Genomic DNA, 21,947 nt, shown 5'->3' with positions numbered 1-21,947 from the left:
GTTAGTTACAATGTAGGACTATTTGTTTAATTATATGGTCTCTTGTCTGCTTGAAAAGTAATGTGATGCTTTTTTATACAGTACACTAATTTCTTGTTGAACAGGAGCGAGTTTTATCTGTCTTTTATTTATAGATGTGAATGATAAATTTATAATTTTGAATTTGTATTTCACATGAGAACGTACAGGTCTTCTGTATTTGTTGGTTTTCAATTCCAGTAATTTTCTTAATGAAACACATAATAATTGTTTGAAATATTTTTGAATTTTTTTTGTTGCTGACTGTCTTGCAGAATCTTTGAAGTAAGTGTTCATTTCCTGCGTAAGAAACAGACGACTGAGCTGTGCAACTGGTAATGCAATGTAGGATTCATCATAGGGCTTCGTATCAGATCTTGAAATATTTAAACAGATAAATGGATTTATGGGCTCCTCGGCTAGGGCTGTCACCCCCTGCATAGACACCGCAGGAAATACAAGGTCCATTTCACCAGATGGACAACTACCAGCAACTCCTATTATGCACTGCCAATTTTCTAGTAGGACTGACTCATAAGTGTACAAAGGGCTGCACCAAGTACTGCATTACATCAAGTCACTAACGGAAGAATTATTTGTCTTACACATTGGCAAAGGAACAATAAAAATACCAGATGATGGGGCTCTTGTGGTTACTGTACCAATGGCAGTGCCTGGGCACCGAACCAAAAATCACATTTACTTGGGCGTTACTAGTACTGCCAAACCCTATTCAGATTGAAGAGTATTTTGAGAACATGGTAGCAACATCAGCATAACGTTCTATGATGCATAAAACCAAGGTATTGTATGTTGTGCCTGTATGACGTCACTCAATTTTTCAAGGACGTCAACACACTCATCTACATCTACGTCATTACTCTGCAATTCATAATTATGTGCCTGGTAGAGGGTTTATCGAACCACCTTTAAGCTACTTCTCTACAGTTCCGCTCTGGAACAGCACGTATGTAAAACGAACACACAATATATCCATGTGAGCTCTGATTGCTATGTTATTATTAAGAGGATAAAACCACTAACCAGGATAGAAGCTATCAGGAACTCTCCTATTACTTAAGATAAAAATGAGCTCAAACTATTTTTCAAGTTTTGTGAGCTTTATAGGAAACTGTATTAAGTCAAACAATAAATGGTTCACATTTGTCAAATTGTGGTGCTACTGAACCTTTTCGTTGCTCTTGCAGGTTGATTGGGGCCACAAACATACGACAGAAGTTTCACCAAATTATTTTGATCGTTATAATTTAATTTAATAATCACTTATAATAAAAAAAAGTTCAAATGTGTGTGAAATCTTATGGGACTTAACTGCTAAGGTCATCAGTCCCTAAGTTTACACACTACTTAATCTAAATTATCCTAAGGACAAACACACACACCTATGTCCGAGGGAGGACTCGAACCTCCGCCAGGACCAGCTGCGCAGTCCATGACTGCAGCGCCTGAGACAGGCCAGTTAATCCCGCGCGGCCACATAATCATAACGAATTTAAAAACCTTCAAAGTTGAAACCCTGAAGGAAAATCTTCTTTTAGTATAAAGATCATCATCAATAAACTACAACTGCATCATTAACTAACGCCTTCTCCTCGCTGACTTTCCAAAACAGCCGACCATAATAGTCTGTTGTACAATTAAAGCAATCCCTCATTGACTAAAACAAAATCAGTTACCATAACGAAATATTTACAATTTTTAAAACTGAATGCTCAATCAAAACTATTCTAACAGCTTCTATTAAGATGGCCAAATTAAATTTGACGGTTGTATTGCTAACTAACACCAACCACTAGCTGGCTCAGGTCAACTGACAACCGAAAACTTTCTTTTGTCTAAACAATACTTCATCACTCATAACAACATTTGGTTTAACCAGTTAATCTACTGTCAGTTAACATCAGTATTTCCTGTCTCAGCTAAGATAACACTCAAAATAAGTCATATTTCAAACCAAGTATTTGATTAACCCATTGCAAATAACCTTAACATAGAACAATTACGAAACGAGCAGGTAACTTAGCTGGCCCACTGCAACTTCCCTTTTTCTGTTACCATGTCTGGAGAGCCAGACGGCCTTAGTACCACTGCTATTTATATGTCAGTCTGGCAGCTCACCTTCCTTACCCATACATTCACACAAGACTGTGAACTGTTCCAAGGATTCCTGGAAGGCAACTGTGGCCTGGATTCCATACGGAGCAGCACAGAATTTCATGCCACTTGCAGCAACCTTCACAAGCTGTAAACAGACACCATATGGGGCAAGTGTTCAAATCTTAACTTTACTGGTCGCGTCCCAGTTCACAGTCTTCGCCAGCCAGTGTGTGCCACGACTAACAGTACAAAAGCAATGCTTTGCCCACCAGGCGTACACACAACGTCCGACATGACAACACACTCTCTCTGTTAATTCTCGGGTCACGCAAAGACCTTGTACCAACATTGTAGTGCCAATCTTCAATGACAGTGCCATAATTGGCACAAAACTAAGAAATAAAAATACAGCATACTTCCAGAGGCCAGAAAGCTTTCAAAAACAGTAAGAGAGAATTTGTTGAAAGTAACAGAAAAATCCGAACACCTCTAAACCGTTTCAGAAAACGAATCATTAATTTTTCACAGGGTGCTTAAGAAATTCGTGTTTTTGCTGTGGGTCTTAAAATAGCGGTATGTACTGACTATAAAGCTAACATTTGTAGACTCAGAGAAAGCTTTTGACAATGTTTAATGGAATACTCTCTATCAAATTCTGACTGTGGCAGGGGTCAAATGCAAGGGGCGAAATGCTATGGCAGTGATAATAGTCAAGAGGCATGAACGGGAAGCAGTTGTTGAGAAAGGAGTGAGGAAGGGTTGCAGCCTATCCCCGGTGTTATTCAGTCTGTATACTCAACAAGAAGTAAAGGAAACAAAAGATAAATTCGGTGTAGGAATTAAAATCCATGGAGAAGAAATAAAAACTTTGAAGTTTGCCAATAATATTCATTGTAATTTTGGCAGAGACAGCAAAGGACCTGGAAGAGCAGTTGAACGAAATCGACAGTGTCTTGAAAGCAGAATATAACATGAACATGAAAAAAAGCAAAACGAGAATAATAGAATGTAATGGAATTAAAATAGGTGATGCTGAGGGAATTAGATTATGAAGTGAGTCAGTTAAAGCAGTAGATGGGTTTTGCTATTTGGGGAGCAAAATAACTGATGGTGGCCGAAGCAGAGAGGATATAAAATGTGGACTGGCTATGGCAAGAAAAGCGTTTCTGGAGAAGAGAAATTTCTTAACATCGAGTGTAGATTTAAGTGTCAGGAAGTCTTTTCTGAAGGTATTTTTATGGGATGTGGCCATGTATAAATGTGAAACATGGACGATGGATTGTTTAGACAAGAAGAGAATAGAAGCTTTCGATTATGTGGTGCTACAGAAGAACGTTAAAGTTTAGATGAGTAGATCATGTAACTAATGAGGTGGTAAAAGAATTGGGGAGAAATTTGTGCCACAGCTTGACTAGAAGAGTGGATCGGTTGGTAGGACATGTTCTGAGGCATCATGTGATCACCAATTTAGTATTGGATGGCAGCGTGGAGGGTACAAATCGTAGAGGGAGACCAAGAGATGAATACACTAAGCAGATTGAGAAGGATGTAGGTCGCCGTAGTTACTTGGAGATGGAGAAGCTTGCACAGGATAAAGTAGCATGGTGAGCTGCATCAAACCCGTCTCAGGACTGAGGACCACAACAACAACAAAGCTGTGCCTCATATGGATGCGTTTGTGTACTCGTACCATCAACAGGCCCCTAAGTTCGAGAAAGATCTCTTGAACCATTATGACCCCGCCTGTAGGACACCTACTGGTGTCTGTGATTGTCTCCTGTATTAATCTTTATCAGGTGCCAAAGAAGCAAAGCGATTTGGAGCAACTCATCGTTATTACCACCCTCCTGGGTTATACGAAGATCTTTGTTCCTGGCTCATTGTAATTCTGTATGAGATAAATAGCCTATTTTGTCACATTTGCTTAAAATTTACCTCCACACATATTGGTTGTTTGTTGCGTTACAAACGCTCCAAGACTATTAAGGAATTAAATTGCTTGTGTATCTACCTACTGGTTTTCCTCTAAATTTACAAAAAGCAGCCTCCAGCTACAATTTCATTGAGGTACTTATTTCTTCTTTTATTATTTGGACTGAAATAAACGTAATTATTGAACAGCGTCACTACGCATTCCACAAGTGGTATTCATTAAAGACTGTTGGGCTAAAACACCACTGATCATTTGACTAACACCTTCTACCCTCTTGACATATATCATTTTAAGGAATACATTAAATTAATCTTCACACTATCAGTCACTGATGATAATTTTTTGATATTTCTTTACATCCGAGTTGTGTTGGTACTTTGTTGAATGATCTTGTTTTGAGTGCAACTTTCACAGGGTTCCACACAAGCGACTTCTAATCAGATCAGTTTCCAATGGAGTATCGTCTCAGTTGGGAACTGGATTCGTGATTTCCTGTCAGAAAGGTCAGATTTCGTCAAAACTGAAGCCACCGAGTAAAACGGAAATAATATCAGGCGTTCCCCAGGGAAGTGTTATAGGTCTCCAATAACGTTCCTTATTTACATAAGCGATTTAGGCCACAATCTCAGCAGCCTTCTTAGATTGTTTGCAGACAATGCTGGCATTTACAGTCTTCTAAAGTCATCAGATGATCAAAATGGTTTATACAAAATATCAGTATGGTGCAGAAAGTGGTATTTCGTTGGTTGGTTGGTTGATTTTGGGGGGAGGGGACCAGACAGCGAGGTCATCGCTCCCATCGGATGAAGAAAGGATGGGGAAAGAAGTCGGCCATGCCCTGTTAGAGGTACCATGCATGCACTTGCCTGAAGCGATTAAGGGAAATCACGAAAAACCTAAATCAGGATGGCCGGACGCGGGTCTGAACTGTCGTCCTCCCGATAGCGAGTCCAGTGTGCTGACCACTGCTCCAACTTGCCCGGTGTGGCGTTTGACTTTAAAGAATGAAAAGTGTGAAGACATCCATATGACTAGTAAAAGGAATCCGCTAAATTTTGAATTGTTGTTGTTGTGGGCTTCAGTCCTGAGACTGGTTTGATGCAGCTCTCCATGCTACTCTATCCTGTGCAAGCTTCTTCATCTCCCAGTACCTACTGCAACCTACATCCTTCTGAATCTGCTTAGTGTATTGATCTCTTGGTCTCCCTCTACGATTTTTACCCTCCACGCTGCCCTCCAATGCTAAATTTGTGATCCCTTGATGCCTCAAAACATGTCCTACCAACCGATCCCTTCTTCTAGTCAAGTTGTGCCACAAACTTCTCTTCTCCCCAATCCTATTCAATACCTCCTCATTAGTTACGTGATCTACCCACCTTATCTTCAGCATTCTTCTGAAGCACCACATTTCGAAAGTTTCTATTCTCTTCTTGTCCAAATTGGTTATCGTCCATGTTTCACTTCCATACATGGCTACACTCCATACAAATACTTTCAGAAACGACTTCCTGACACTTAAATCTATACTCGATGTTAACAAATTTCTCTTCTTCAGAGACGATTTCCTTGCCATTGCCAGTCTACATTTTATATACTCTCTACTTCGACCATCATCAGTTATTTTGCTCCCTAAATAGCAAAACTCCTTTACTACTTTAAGTGTCTCATTTCCTAATCTAATCCCCTCAGCATCACCCGATTTAATTTGACTACATTCCATTATCCTCGTTTTGCTTTTGTTGATGTTCATCTTATATCCTCCTTTCAAGACACTGTCCATTCCGTTCAACTGCTCTTTCATGTCCTTTGCTGTCTCTGACACAATTACAATGTCATCGGCAAACCTCAAAGTTTTTACTTCTTCTCCATGAATTTTAATACCTACTCCGAATTTTTCTTTTGTTTCCTTTACTGCTTGCTCAATATACAGATTGAATAACATCGGGGAGAGGTACAACCCTGTCTCAAATTTTGAATACACGATAAATAACACAAATCTAAAGGCTGTAAACTCAACTAAATACTTAGGTGTTACAATTATGAACAACTTAAATTGGAACGATCACGTAGTTAATGTGTTGGGGCAGCAAAACCAAAGACTGTGATACATTGGCAGAACACTTCGAACACTTAATAGATCTACTAAAGAGATGGTTTACATTACGCTTGTCGACCATCTGGAGTATCATTATGTACTGTCACATCGACATCATATAATATTGACGAAGGACATCGAGAAAGTTCAATGCAGGGCAGCACGTTTTGTGTTAACGCGAAACAGAGTGCCACGGATATGACACAGGAATTGGGGTGGCAGTCATTAAAACAATAGGCGTTCTTCGCTGCGGTAGGACCTTCTCAAGAAATTTCAATCACTATCTATCTCTCCAGAGTCTGAAAATATTTAGTTGTCACCCATCTGTATAAGGAGGAACGATAATCATAATAAAATAAGAGCAATCAGAGCTCGCACGGAAAGATTTATGCGTTGATTTTCAGAGGCATTGTTAGAGAGTGAAACGGTAGAGAAGTAGCTTGAATATGGTTCGATTAACCCTCTGCCAGGCACTTCACTGTGAATTTCAGAGTAGCCATGTAGATGTGGATGCAGATGCAATCATATTGCCAGCTAAGTAGAAACTTTTCTGTCATCATGGCCAAATATACAACGATGACACAAGTAAGTGTAATAAGCATTTGAAACTCTGAATTTGAAGTATGAACGAGATTAATTTGCACTGTATAACTCTTGACTTAGAAATTTTATATTATTCTTCTTGCAGGAAGAGGAACAAAATGTTTGGTCAAAGTTATCTCCAAGATTAATTCCTAATGAAACAGAACTTGGAATCTATACCGAATTTGAAATCATGGGGTTATTCGCTGGGAAAGTTTATGAAACCAGAGTTATTCTCATTGATAAGGATGGTGGTAGTTACCAAGATGATGTGCCAAAAAATAAAGCAAGAACTAAGTGCACAGGTAAGTTTCAAGGGAAAAATTTTCCTTTTTTCTATAAACATGTATTTTGTCAGAAGAAATCTCAGCCTGAATTCATAGACATTATATTGTTTCCCAACATAGACAGAGTAATCATTTAACGTAACAGGGCATCTGATTCTTCTTTACATGCTGAACAATAACAAATATATCTTTTCTTCATTTATTGAGAGATATTGCTTGCACTAATCTGTACTATGCGTTTTACCATAAGAAACACCAAAGGCATAAACGATACCCATGTATAGAATCCGTACAGTTTAGTAAAATGTGGGGTCGATTATACTGATCGAAGAAACATTTCTCCTAATTCGCAGAGCAGAGCCTTGGTCAGTGATGAATCCGCCCCTCTGGCGTGGACTATAATCCAGGGACATTTCAATTTATTTACACTCATGTTCAGAAAAAAACAGCAGACACGTCGAACGACTAGAGACAGAACGTTCGTATTCCCAGGACATGTACATATTATGGTCTGTAGAAATGATTAGCATTTTAGTCACCTCAGTTCAGCATGTATCCACCACGGGCACTGGTAACTTGTTCCATGCGTGATGGCATCAACACGTATATGGCGCAAATAGGGTCCTATGGTATAGCCATCCATGCTGCATTCACCTGGTTCGTCTGTGGTGGTTGGCATTGCACCATTTCCCAAAAAATGGTTCAAATGGCTCTGAGCACTATGGGACCTAACATCTGAGGTCTTCAGTCCCCTAGAACTTAGAACTACTTAAACCTAACTAAGGACATCACACACATTCATGCCCGTGGCAAGATTCGAACCTGCGACCGTAGCGGTCGCGCGGTTCCAGACTGAAGCGCCTAGAACCGCTCAGCCACAGCAGCTGGCCACCATATTCCACACATTTTAGATGGGCGACAAGTCTGGTAATCTTGCGAGCTAGACCAAAAGGTTAATATCCTGTGACACCAAGAAGGCACGTGTTCCTCCAGTAACATGTGGTCGTGCATTGTCTTGCTGAAAAATGGAGTCTGGGGTGTTGTGCAGAATGGGTATGGCTACGTAATTCACGTCGGTCACAAGGGTCACAGTGCCACGGACACACACCAGTAGCGATTTGTCGCTGTACACAGTAGCCCTCCACACCATAAGGTCTCGAATTCGCTCTGAATGTGTTGTGCGAATGCATTCACAGTGATGCTCCCCCTGTCTGTAGCGATCCAAAATGCGGCCAATCATACTCAAACAAGCAGAACCTGGATTCGTCCAAAAAACTGAGTTCATTCCAGTCTCCAGTGACGCCGTTCCATACAAAACTCGTCTCAGGGTTGTTTCTGCACATTCGTCACACACAGGCAGCGAAGTCATGATGCGCACGTAACCAATGTCGAAACAAACGTCGACGAGCTGTCACTCCCGACAGCGTACGATATGTTATTCTGTTCCACCGTTGCGTCAGAGGCAAGGACGCATATCTGTCCTGCAATGCCATTTGGATGAGGTGTCGATCTTCTCAGGGCTGGTCTCGGTAGTGCGACTGACCAATGTCGTCGTGTTATACTGAAGCGCCAAAGAAACTGGTATAGGCATGCATATTCGAATGGAGAGAAATGTAAATAGGCAGTCGGCAATGCCAATACAAGGCAACAAGTGCCTGGCGCAGTTGTTAGACCGGTTACTGCTGCTACAATGGTAGGTTACCAAGATTTAAGTGAGTTGGGACGTGATGAAGTGGTCGGCGCAAGAGCAATGGGACACAGCATCTCCGAGGTGGTGATGAAGTGGGAATTTTCCTGTACAACCATTTCACAAGTGTACCGTGAATATCAGGAATCCAGTAAAACATCAGATCTCCGACATCGCTGCGGCCGGAAAAATATCCTGCTAGAACTGGATCCATGACGACTAAAGAGAATCGTTCAACGTGACAGAAGTGCAACCCATCCGCAAATTACTGCACATTTCAATGCTGGGCCAGTAACAAGTGTCAACGTGCAAACCATTCAATCTATATGGGCTTTTGGAGCCGAAGGTCTTCTCGTGTAACCAAGATGACTGCATGACAGATGGTTTTACACGTCATCTGGGCCAGTCAACATCGAAATTCCACTGTTGATGACTGGAAACATGTTGTGTGGTTATACGCGTCTCGTTTCAAATTGTATCGAGTGGATGGACGTGTACAGGTATGGAGACGTCTTGAATCCAAGGCCCTGCTGGTTGACATGGGACTGTTCAAGCTGGTGAAGGCTGTGTAATGTGTGAGGCATGTGCAGTTGGAGTGATATGGGATCCCTGATACGTCTAGATATGACTCTGACCGGTGACACGTATGTAAGCATCCTGTCTGATTACCTGTATCCATTCATGTCCACTGTGTATTCCGAACGACTTGGGCAATTCCAGCAGGACAATGCGACAACTCACACGTCGGGAATATTGGCTCCAGGAACACTCTTCTGAATTTAAACACTTCCGCTGGCCACCAGACACCCCAGACATAAATATTATTGAGCATATCTGGGATGTCTTGCAACATGCTGTTCAGAAGAGATCTCCACCCCCCCCCCCATACTCGTATGGAATTATGGACAGCCCTACAGGATACATTGTGTCAGTTCCCTCCAGCACTATCTCAGACATTAGTCATGTCCTTGCCACGTCGTATTCTGGCACTCCTGAATGCTCGTGGTGGCCCTTCACGTTGTTAGGCAGGTATACCAGGTCCTTTGGCCCTTCAGTGTAGTAGACCATGTATGGAGAGTACCTTACTGTGAAAAGCAGCAACGTATTATAAGGAAAAAGCCCAATAGAAAAATTTCTCTTAAGGATCAGTCACAATATAAAATAACAATCAGCAAATTATGGTAGTATGAAGCAACATCGTGTACTGACACTGTCCCCTAACAATGAAACCAAAATGCAAACGATGTGATTAAATATGGAAGCTAGACTGATCAGCCAAAACATTATGACCACCTCTCTAATTGCTTTTATGTCCACCTCTGGCATGGATAACAGCTGCGACACTTTGGCGTGTAGAAGCAGTGGGGCCATGGAGGGAGTTGCTGCACACCTGTGCACACAAATCACCTAATTCACGTAATCCTGGGGAGGTGAACGCTGGGCACTATCGCCACATTCAATCACATCCTAGATGTGTTCGATCGAGTCCAGGCAAGTTGGGGGGGGGGGGGAGGCGAGCACATCAATTGGAACTCGCCATAGCGTTCCTCGAATGACTCCCATCATACTCCTGGCCATGATCGTCATGAAGGGGCATCAGTCTGCACACAGTGTACGATACTCCTTGGGCGCCATGGTGCCTTGCACAAGCTCCACTGAACCCATTGAATCCCTCCACAATTCTCCCCAGAGCATAATGGAGCCGTCGCCAGTTTATCCCACAGTACAGATGTCGAGGAGCTGTTCCCCTGGAAGATGACAGAATCTGCGCTCTCCTATTGGTAAAGTGAAGAAGGTATCAGCATTCATCATACCGTGCAATGCTCTGACAATGCGTCAACATCCAGTGCAGGTGGTCGTGCACCCATTTCAATCATTAACATTGGCACATGTAGGGTTCGTCCGCTGTGGAGGTCCATCGTTGGGAGTGTTCGATGCACTGTGTGTTGAGACACACTTGTACTCTGCCCAGCTTTAACGTCTGACAAACACCCGACAAGGCGTGCAGTTTCCAAAATGCTCGTGCCGAGTCTTTCACAGTCTGACCTTGGTCAAGCTCAGACACATCGTGTGTCTTCCATATTCTACACACAGGAAACAGACTCACTCCATACGTGTGTCTGACTAGCAATAATTCTTCACTAAGTGATGTTCCCATCGCCTGGACGGGTTTATATCCATAGTGGGTCGGTGGTCGTAATGTTGCGGCTGGTCAGTGTACCTGGCACAGTGTTGGCAAGCTCCCCTGCAGCTGGTTCATAACATCAGGTTTCGGCCATCACCAGCGCAGATCGCTCGCAGTGGACGTGGGCGCCGGCTGTGCTGGTCCGGCTCCCGTGCCGCCAACTGCTGCCAGCATCGTAGGTCTGGAGCGACAGCCGCAGCTCGATGGTTCGAGTAGATGAAAGGCGTTGACCGCAGATACCAGAAGACGCAGTAGGGGTGACGAGCTGCATGCGCAATAGTGAGCTGCGCCACTGACGTCAGAGTGAACCCAACCAGCGCTCAGTAGCTCGCAGTTGCCAGAGCGTATTCTGTTGTAATTGCGTTTACGAGCGAAAACAAGAGTGTTTCCGGCACTGTGAAGTGTCATTACTGACTGGCGACAGAGTGTAGAGTTATGCCACAGTTGAGAATGCTCATATCTGCTCAGTGCTTTTACTGATTAGTATTATGAAATGGATTTGAATATTTGTTCGAATCGCAAGTTGAAGATTGATGCTATTGCAACTCTAAATCCAGCACACTTCGGTACTGATTTAGAGATTAGTAATGAGCCAAATAATATTTGAAGTATTTGGGCACAAAAATGAAGCCAAGGTAAAAAAGTAGAAGACATTTTTACAGGTAAGTAGATTACCAACTAATGAAGAAATTATTACTTGACTAAACGTTAACTGTGAAAACAAAAACTGTTGTGAATGCAAAAACATTTGCTTATGCCAACAATTAGAAATTATTGAAACAGAAGTAAAAAACCTTATGCAAAAGAACTGAGATTTGCAGCATCGTATCTGTCGATTTAGTGATGAGTAACTCAAATGAAAACTTGTTCAAAAAGTGATTCACGGCTCTATTTCTGACTGCCAACAATAAATGATTGTGAAATTTCTGTGTATTAATTCGTCATTTGAAGATATTACAAAGGTTGCAACTTCACAATGCCCTTCTTACAAAGATCTCTCTTTGTTTTAATGTGTTTCATATGGACACGCACTTTCATTAGAATGAGTGCTATCAGCAAGAAAAAAACTTCAAACTGAAACTGAACAAAGACAGAAAACGAAGAAAGTAAAAAAAAGTTGTATCATAACTTTCCAGAGAGCCTGTTAATACAGTTAAAGAGTTTAGACTGACATAGGAGGTTTCTCCATACTACAGGGCTACGGGGTCTTAGGTTTTGTGAGCGTCTTCCCACAAGTAAAAAAGCAATTCCATCAGAGACGGTGAAACAGGTTGACATCCTTTGGAAGCTTTACTCTACCATTTCATCAACCATAGAAAAAAAATGCTGTAACTAATATAAAGCTTATTGATAATAATAATTATAATAATATACCAAAATTTGGAAAATCTCGATTACATTCTTACCTGAGTATGAGTTAAACATATGCGCGCTGTGCGCCTATTATCTTCAGTGCAGTGTGGTGTGGCGGGGGAGGGGGCGTGGATCCACAGTGACATCACAGCTCGCAGCCCGGCTGTGCATGACCCCTACCTAAGGTTGTTGTCATCCATCCCGATATGCGATGTATCAGGACCATCACCGATATGAACCTTCTTGTCCCGACATCCCGACGATACCCAATTTGTGTCCCAATTTTAAAAAACGAGCTTGGCTCAAGCACTGAAGTAACTCCATCTGTTAGCGCAACATGTAAATGCAGTTTCAGTTAGTTTAATTTACGTCAACAAGTTTATGTTAACAAGGTCGTCTCACATATGGCGTTGCATTTTGCATATCCCGTGTCGACGATGCAAACACCTTCTAGTTCCACCTCCATCATTCGAGAACTATTTAAGCAGCGCCACGCCGAGGAATCGGGCAGTTCCTAATTGAACAGCGATCTGACAAGGCGATTCCTTCTAAAGGTGATACAAATAACTAGTGCAAGATAGTAATGTGTGAAGTGTTTGCTGCGGGTATATCGGGAGTTAGCTGGCCGGTGTGGCCGAGCGGTTCTAGGCGCTTCAATCTGCAACCGCGAAACCGCTACGGTCGCAGGTCCGAATCCTGCCTCGGGCATGGATGTGTGTGATGTCCCTAGGTTAGTTAGGTTTAAGTAGTTCTAAGTTCTAGGGGACTGGTGACCTCAGATGTTAAGCGCAATAGTGCTCAGAGCAATTTGAACCATTTTTGAAGCATTAATTTTTTGTTCGCTAAGTCGAACGTTGAGTTTTTTGGGGACCTGCTGCTGGCAATTAGTAAGTTTTTCATTTGCGAATAGGATAAGTTGACTTTTTGTTGGATTCTCCATTTACCGAATCATGGGTTGGGTTCGGTTGTTTGGGGAAAGAGGCCAAACAGCGAGGTCATCGGTCTCATTGGATTAGGGAAGGACTGGGAAGGAAGAAGGCCGTGTCCTTTCAAAGGAACCATCCTGGCATTTGACTGGAGCGATTTAGGGAAATCACGGAAAACCTAAATCAGGATGGCCGGACGCGGGATTGAACCGTCGCCCTCCCGAATGCGAGTCCAGTGTGCTAACCACTGCGTCATCTCGCTTGGTTTACCGAATCATGTTTCGAATTTGTTTCTTGACTGACTGCACTGTAGCCGGCCCCATGTCACCATATTTATTGCATCACCTGGGTCTTGGGATGTCAGCTTCACATGCAGTTTATAACAACAGGATGAAGATGGGACCCTGGGGGACTCCCGATTTATGAACTACGATGATTTTTGAGCCTGAACTACTACCCATCTATTTCCAATGAGGTTACCTCTTAATTGTACTATTTCAGGTATGAAGTCGTATGCTATACCTTGTCAATGGAGATTTCCACGTCTATACGGAAGGCAGCTGTCACATCTGCTAAGTTGCAGGCTTCTCCTGCTTTGTTAGTTACTCTTAATAGTGGATTAGCGGCACAGTGACTGTTTCTGAAGTGAACTTCTTCATATGGTATAGTGCTGTTCTCTCCTGTTGTTGCCTGATAGTTACTGCTTCAAAAGGTTTGTCAGTTATTGGGGGTAATAGGACGTCAGTATGAGATGGGGTTACTTTTGGGTTTTCCAGATTTCGAAATCATTGTGCAGTGAAGCGCAAAAGAAACTGGTATAGGCTTGGGTATTTATATACAGAGATATGTAAACAGGCAGAATATGGCGCTGCAGTCGGCAACGACTATATAAGACAACAAGTGTCTGGCGCAGTTGTTTGATCGGTTATTGTGGCAGGTTATCAAGATTTTAGTGACTTTGCACTTGGCATTATATTCGGCGCACGAGCGTTGGGACACAGCATATCCGAAGTAGCGATGAAGTAGGGATTTTTCCGTACAATCCTTTCACGAGTGTACCGTGAATATCAGGAATCCGGTAATCGACATCGCTGCGTCCGGAAAAAGATCCTGCAAGTACGGCACCAACGAACGCTGAGTAGAATTGTTCAGCGTGGCAGAAGTGCAACCCTTCCGCAAATTGCTGCAGATTTCAATGCTTTGCCATCAGCAAGTGTCACCTTCCAAACCATTTAACGAAACATCATCGATAGCTGCTTTCGGAACCGAAGGCGCACTCGTGTACCCTTGATCACGACACAAAGCTGGGCCCATGAACACCGACATTGCACTGTTGATGACTGGAAACATGTTGCGTGGTCGGACGAGTCTCGTTTCAAATTGCATCGAGCGGATGGACGTGTGCGGGTATGGAGACAATGTCGTGAATCCATGGACCCTGCATGTCAGCAGGGGACTGTTGAAGATGGTCGATGCTCTGTAATGGTGTGGGGCATGTGCAGTTGGAGTGATATGGGACCCCTGATGTCTAGATATGACTCTGACATGTGACACATACGTAAGCATCCTGTCTGATCACCTGCTTCCATTCATGTCCACTGTGTATTCCAACACACTTGGGCAATTGCAACAGGACAATGCGACATCGCACACGTTCAGGCGTGCTGCAGAGTGGCTCCACGAACACTCTTCTGTGTTTAAACACTTTCGCTGGTCGCCAAACGCCCCAGACATGAACATTATTGAGCATATCTGGGATGCCTTGGAAACGTGCTGTTCTGGAGAGGTCTCCTCCACCCCGTCGTATTCTTACGGATTTACGGACAGCCCTGTAGGATTCATGGTGTCAGTTCCCTCCAGCACTACTTCAGACATTAGTCGAGTCCATGCCACGTCATGTTGCGCCACTTCTGCGTGCTTGCGGGTGCCCTACACAGTATTAAGCAGGTGTACCTGTGTCTTTGGCTTTTGAGTGTAATATGCCCAAATGATGCTGTTGTCTTCTGCAAGCTATTTTATTTTGTTAGTTATGGCTTCAAAACGTTTGTCAGCTATTGGAGGTAAAACGATATCAGTATGAGCCGGGATTTCTTTAGGGCTTTTGCAGGTTTCGGCATCATTCTAATATGCCAATTTTTCCGTTAAATAAATATGTATTTTTTATTGTTGCGTTATATACATGTTTCGATGCCCAGAGAAATATCTTTGACTTATGCTCTGTGACCGCGGAATAGAATGCAACCATTGTATTATCATCACTCTTATCCTGACGCGAAAGACAGCGGGCGCTGTATCGTGTTAGTCTGATTGGGAATTTGAGGCTATTGTTGCGGTTGCTATTATAGTCTGTTGTGCGACGTTAATTGTGTCAAACTGATGATATTTTGCAAACAAACGAATGCAATAGCTACGTCTATACAGTAGTTTAAGCTGAAAAGTGAAGAATATTTCTTGTCACGCAAAAGTGATATGCCTGATATTGTAGACGCCGAATACGGCTATAGGAGTTTCAGAAAATTATTTTTGGATGCTCCCTGTGAATACGGAGACGCGGCCAGTACAGCGGTAAGAGCGTTAACGCGTGATGATTGCTGTGAATCTCGTACGTGATCAGTTGGACACCCACCTTTCACTTGTGCACTGCGTTGCACTGTTACAGGCTCTAAGGTTCTACAAGTGAAATTAAAGAGTCTCATTAGTTTTTAGGTTATCGTAAATCGTAACAGTTTTGCAGCTGAGCGATGAAAGCTCTCGACAATCGCTGCTGCTTCAGCTATCTTCAGGCTTCATTTACAATTTCTACCGCGAGCGATAATGAATACACTTCAAAGTCGAAGCTAAACCAAGCTACCGCTAAATAAAAACGGAATATAAATAAATCAAAAACCGATAACCACAAACTTGACAGGAAAGATAAATTCAGGATTTTTATATGATTTCGCCGACGGTAATAAAGTGTGGATGACTTGTCTGAGCCCGAAAGCTTGCCATTGCAGTTGGTTCATTTAACGCAAGATTATTGGTTTTCCTCTTGTATTGCTTAAGGGGACGTTTACTATCTTTGCCACGAATAAAGCATGTTCTTTGAGAATTTTGTTCTTGGGATGTGTTATAGATATCAATGTCAAATATGGTCAAAGTGGTCATTGATATTTCCTCTACAAACTGAAATTTTTTCGACTGGAAATGTCGAAGAGCAACGGTGAAAGTGCCGTCGGAACCAAACAACTTTTCGATGTAGATCCCCACACTCGGTATGTCACAAGTGAGCCGGCTCATCTGAAAACAAAATTGAGTTGATGTTAGCGAGTTACATAAGATTCTTTAGGAGTTGTACCTCTCTTAAGTTATTGGGACCATAGGAAACAAAATGGCGGCCATTGGAAAAAAATTGGGTTTTTAATCGATTTTCGACTTCGTCAACCAAATAAAAATATTTGTAGTTGACGGATCGGAATTAAACTGGTACAACCCCTAGACAATTTAGTTAGCTTCGTCGGGTGTAAAGAATCATGCTAATCGGTTCAGTAGATTTGAAGTTACCATACCGCTCGATAAAAAAAAAAGTCGTTTCGAGAAAAACACGTTTGAAGTTTGACTACATATAAATACGTACGTTCACTCTGCTATTCCGGGTCCATAAACTAGTCCTTACTCTCCCTCATACAGGGCGTTCTGCTCAATCTGGGCCATCCTGCGCTGCTCCAGAGCCGCTCGTACGGCCGGTGACAAGCGGTTTTCGGCCGCTTGAATCCAGTGGTCGTCCGAATGCTTGGCGAACTGCGTCGAATAGAGTCCCAGTGTGACGTCCATCGTTGTCATGGCCTGCAGACTTGCTGAACACCCTTCGTTGAAGCTGCTCACTGCCAGGAAAGTCGCAGTCTCAACAGTCTTCGCACCAGAATGCAAATGATTGGGGGCTAACTTCCAAACACACGCGTTCAAACTTTCATTTGAATTTCGTATGTTTCCTCCCAAGCACCGGTACAATAACTCGTCCTCTGTGAGGGCCTCGTAGATCGGGTGAATCACTATTTGAACTTCTTTGGAGGGCGGTTGGTGGTGTTGATATTCCTGCAGATATCGAGTAGCCCCTGCAATGCGCCACTTGCACCACCTAGTTCCCCAGCCGGACAATTTTGGTGTTGTGGGTGGTCATCCGACGAACACTTTTACAAATACGTTGCCCAAATGGCCTTCTTCATCTGTTCCACCGAAATGGAATGCCGTCAGATTGCCACGCCTTAGCACGTCGTAAGCTCCTTGATCACTTTATAAGCTGCAACCATGGACAAGCACATAGAATAATTTTTCGGGGCTACAAATTCCCGAAAAAAACTGATGCGTGAAAAAGGCCGATTTCAGGCAGGTGCATTTTTTTTTGTTCAACCACAAATAACAAACTTTTCTGTTCCGTATTCGGAAAAAACCTCTTCAGAGGTGGATTCTAAACTCTTTCGTGGATCCAAAAATGCAATTAAAAAAAAAGATTATTTGAACCAAAAGATAATAAACCTTTCCTTAAAGTTGTGTCGAAAGGAGGAGGAATTAAACCAGTGTCTGTATTCGGAGTATACGCTGATGATCCCCAACACTACCATCACCGACCTATTATCGATATAAACCCACCCAGGCAATAGCAGTGTCACCTGGCGAGGAATGACTGCTGGTCAGACACACACACGTCGCATGTGGTACCAGTGAGTGTGCTGCCCGTGTGTAGAATGGGGAAGGAGTGCGACGTAACTGGGTTTGAACGAGGGCAGATTGATATGGCCCGGACGCTGTACGACTGGTCGGGTGTTCGAGGGGTGCTGTTGTGAGTGTCTTCAAAACGTGATGAAGTCGAGGTGAAACGACGTATAGACGTCGTGGGGTTGGGCAGCCACCCCTCGTTACAGATGTCGGCTTCGTAGGCTGAACAGGATAGAGGAACAGCACACGTGGCGGACTGTGGTGGAACAAACATCAGACTTTAATGCTGGGCAGCGTGCAAGTTTGTCTGAAGACACAGTGAGTGCATCGAACACTCCCAACGATGGGCCTCGGCAGCCGACGACCCGTGCATGCACCAATATTAGCACCGCAACATCGGCAACTAAGGCTGAAATGGGCAGGTGGCCATGGGCACTTGACGCTGGCACAGTGGCTGAGTGTTCCACGGTCTGATGAATTCCGATACTTTCTTCATCGTGACGGTTGGAGGCCGCGAATTCGTAGTCTTGCAGGAGGACTGCTCCTTGTCCCTTGTACTGCAGGACTGAGAAAAGCTGGCGGCGGCTCCATTATGCTCTGGGGAACATTCACGTGTTCACGTGGCCGTCCGTGGGTCCATTGGAGCTCGTGCAAGGCACTATCACGGCCAGGGAGATCGTACGCTTGTCGCAGCCCACGCAAATGCCCTCATGATGTTCATGTTTCCCGACGGCCGGGGAATTTTTCAACAAGATAATGCGCCATGTGGCAAGGCGACGAGTGTGCTGGAGTGGTTCGAGGAACACAGCGGCGAGATCCGATTGAGGTGCTGGGCACCCAGCTAGATCTGAACCACATCCAAAACATCTGTTACTGGAACTGATTGACTTGTGTGTGCAGATGTGGTGCCAACTGCCTCCAGCGACCTATCAAGTCCCCATTACTTCTGTTATCTGTGTCAACGGTGGACCTAGCGGCTATTAGGGAGGTGCTCATGTTCCGGCTGATCAGTCCTCCTTGCAGGATCTTTTCCCGGCAGCAGCGATGTCGAGGATTTGATGTTTCACTCATTCCTGATATTCACGGTACACTCGTGAAATGGTGGTACGGGAAGATCCCGACTTCGTCGCAATCTGTGTCCCGTCGCTCGTGCGCCGACTATTACAACACGTCCCAACCCACTTAAATATTGATAGCCTGCCATTGTAGCAACAGTAAGCGATCCCACAAGTGCGCCAGACACTTGTAGCCTTATATAGACATTGCCGACCGCAGCGCCCTATTCTGCCTTGTTACATATCTCTGTATTTGGATACACATGCCTATAGGGTAAGGTGGGGTAAATCCTACCTAGCAATTTCTTGTGGCTATAAAACGCTTTTCCGAGGTTCGATCTTAACTTTACGTACGTTAAATTATAGGTAATATAAAGGAGCAACTGTTTGCAAAATATATTTGTTATACCATCAACAGCTTTTGAGATATCAGTATTTTAAGAAACGTCCACTTTTCCATTTGCAAAAATGGTGAGTTAAATCCGATCCCCTATTTGTTTGGCTGATTTTGTACAGAAATAGTTCTAAATCAACGGTTTTTTTTGGGAAATAACTATAAGCAATTATGTTTTTTACATAAATGAGCAAAATGTATCCAAAAAAATAACAATGTTTAGAGTACAAAATGTACTGAGAGTTAAATAAATGTAAATTTCAATTGAAAAAAGACGATTTCATCGCACGGCGGTGCAACAGCAATGTCGATCTCGGAACGTTAAATCACGAGCAACAACTCCTAAAGACATTCCCATTTGCATTGCAGCAACTGCTCGGCCAATATCGTTTTGATTGCGTTTTGCCGTTTTTCGTTTGTAATGTCGTGCAATTTTCCTAAAAATAAACAAAATTCACTTTGTTTCCATAAATAAATAATTCCATACAAATAAACGATAAAAAATATGCGCTCGGATTTACCCCACCATGCCATTTTTCATTTAACACACATAGAAACAATTTACACGAAATTTCCAACAAAAACGATACATACACTGAATACGTCACTAAATACACTACAAAATCACTAACCATTTGTTTTGCGATCGTTTTATTTAATAAGGTGAATCTAGTGATGCAATTTGCACAAAAATTAAATTGAACCAATCGAAAACACACTTGTTGTCTTTTGAGTGTCTAAATTTCAAATGCGACAAAGCTGTCAAGGTGACATTTTCGTTATTTCGAATGCTCCGTATGGTAACACTAATGCGAAATCGCTCCGCTTTGCCGTTTCTCACAAATAGAGGGCGGATGGGTTTACCCACACAGTCGGATTTACCGCACCTTACCCTACCAGTTTATCTGACGCTTCACTGTATTTACATTAATGGTTTACAAGCCACGATACAGGCTGTAGCAGAGGTTACATTATGTGGCCAATATCACTTCTCTCGTCCTGTTTTCCTATTCTACCCATGAAAGTCTCAGGAGTAATGAAGGGTCACCAAGGAAAGTAGTAAATTACTTTCTTGTACAAGCCAGTGTTTTGTTTTGCACAAATCGCCTAAATATATGTTTCGTGAAAATGAGAAAATTGTCATTCATTTCTGTAGTGTCAGGTTTCGAAGATTTTGGTTGCACATATTGATGAAAACTTGAACTGGGGAAACACCGAAATAGTTGAACGAACTGTTTGAATTAGTTTGTCGCATGAAGTAATTGCAATCATTAGGCACATAGAAGTCACGTGTTGTTCATTTTCTGTGACTGATATTAAAGTGGATAATATTTTATAATGGCTCCTCGCACAGATCAGAATTACTCCCGGAACAAATTAATGAAAGTAACAGCTGCAGAATTCGAGTGAATTTAAATTTTGCAGTCTATGTTGTCAAAATCGTTGCTGTAAAACAATTAGTCAGTCTACCCAAGGAAATAAAATGCCCGATACACAGAAATAGTGTATTAAAATGCTGATGAATGCCGTTCCTTCTCAACAATTACTTATAATGTACACATGATATCTTGAAATATGTAGCTGTATGAATACATTCGTTTTTGTAACACGCGTGTACTACTTTTGTTCCATTGGCATGCCGAATATGTTGTTCCACATGACCTTGACTTTTTTTGCAGTTTTCCGAATAAAGTATTTGTTTTCGTTGATAAAAGGAAGGGGACTTAAAAAAAATTTGCATAGTTGTATAAGTCTTACTGTAGATAACAATTAAAAAGTATTGTTGAGGTTTTTCATTAAAATGTTTTTGTCAAAACAAAAAAGAATAACTGAATAATTCGAAATTGGTTTTTCGGCATTTAGTATGAAGTTGGCAGCACAGCAGTGGCAGCACTGGCAGTGCCAGCTGGCTGGGTGTTTGTTTATCAGAAGACATCTGTGTGCTGGTCCTCTGCAATGGGGTACCTGGGCAAGCAAGAGCTCTAGATGTTTTGCAGTGAACATTCCCCATTGCTTCTCGAGGAAGGGAAGCTGTAATGTGCTTGGTTCAAATGGCTCTGAGCACTATGGGACTTAACTGCTGAGGTCATCAGTCCCCTAGAACTTAGAACTACTTAAACCTAACTAACATAAGGACATCACACACATCCATGCCCGAGGCAGGATTCGAACTGGCGACCGTAGCGGTCGCGCGGTTCCGGACTGTAGCGCCTAGAACCACTCGGCCACTAAGGCCGGCTGTAATGTGCATCTCAAAGCTCAAGTAGAGGCATTTGAGATACTAACCGTAGGCTTCGACCAGTGACTTAGTAGTGACGGATGTCTCACAATAGTTTCTTGGTGAGCTTTTGGAACTGCATTTCCGTATAGCGCTATTTGTACTCATAATCTTCGATGGTTTAGAGCCAAATTATATTTTTAATCCGTGCTGTGTATGAGAAGCGGTTTCGAGCCAAATAATATTTTTAATCCGTGCTGTGCATCAGAAACAAAATACTGTCTCCTATATTTCGTAGGGAATTACAATATTCTGTCAATTTATCAGTCTCTTTTCTTCAGGAATACCTTTTTGTTCGTACTATTTATCGTCCTCCCCACTGTATATGACGGGCTTCTTTT

At 42.7% G+C, this 21,947-nt stretch overlaps 1 protein-coding gene across 1 annotated transcript in view; it reads left to right on the top strand.

Annotated features, from left to right (window-relative positions):
* LOC126212940 (uncharacterized) overlaps window positions 1–21,947 on the top strand; it is a 483,964-nt gene that overhangs the window by 306,772 nt on the left and 155,245 nt on the right. Inside the window, exon 15 of the mRNA XM_049940457.1 lies at window positions 6,853–7,051. Coding sequence (XP_049796414.1) covers window positions 6,853–7,051 — 199 coding nt within the window. The remainder of the gene's footprint in view (window positions 1–6,852; window positions 7,052–21,947) is intronic.

The sequence above is a fragment of the Schistocerca nitens genome, chromosome 11, assembly GCF_023898315.1.
Source record: "Schistocerca nitens isolate TAMUIC-IGC-003100 chromosome 11, iqSchNite1.1, whole genome shotgun sequence".
NCBI classification, from domain to species: Eukaryota; Metazoa; Arthropoda; class Insecta; order Orthoptera; family Acrididae; genus Schistocerca; species Schistocerca nitens.
This window is presented reverse-complemented; position numbering and strand designations above follow the sequence as displayed.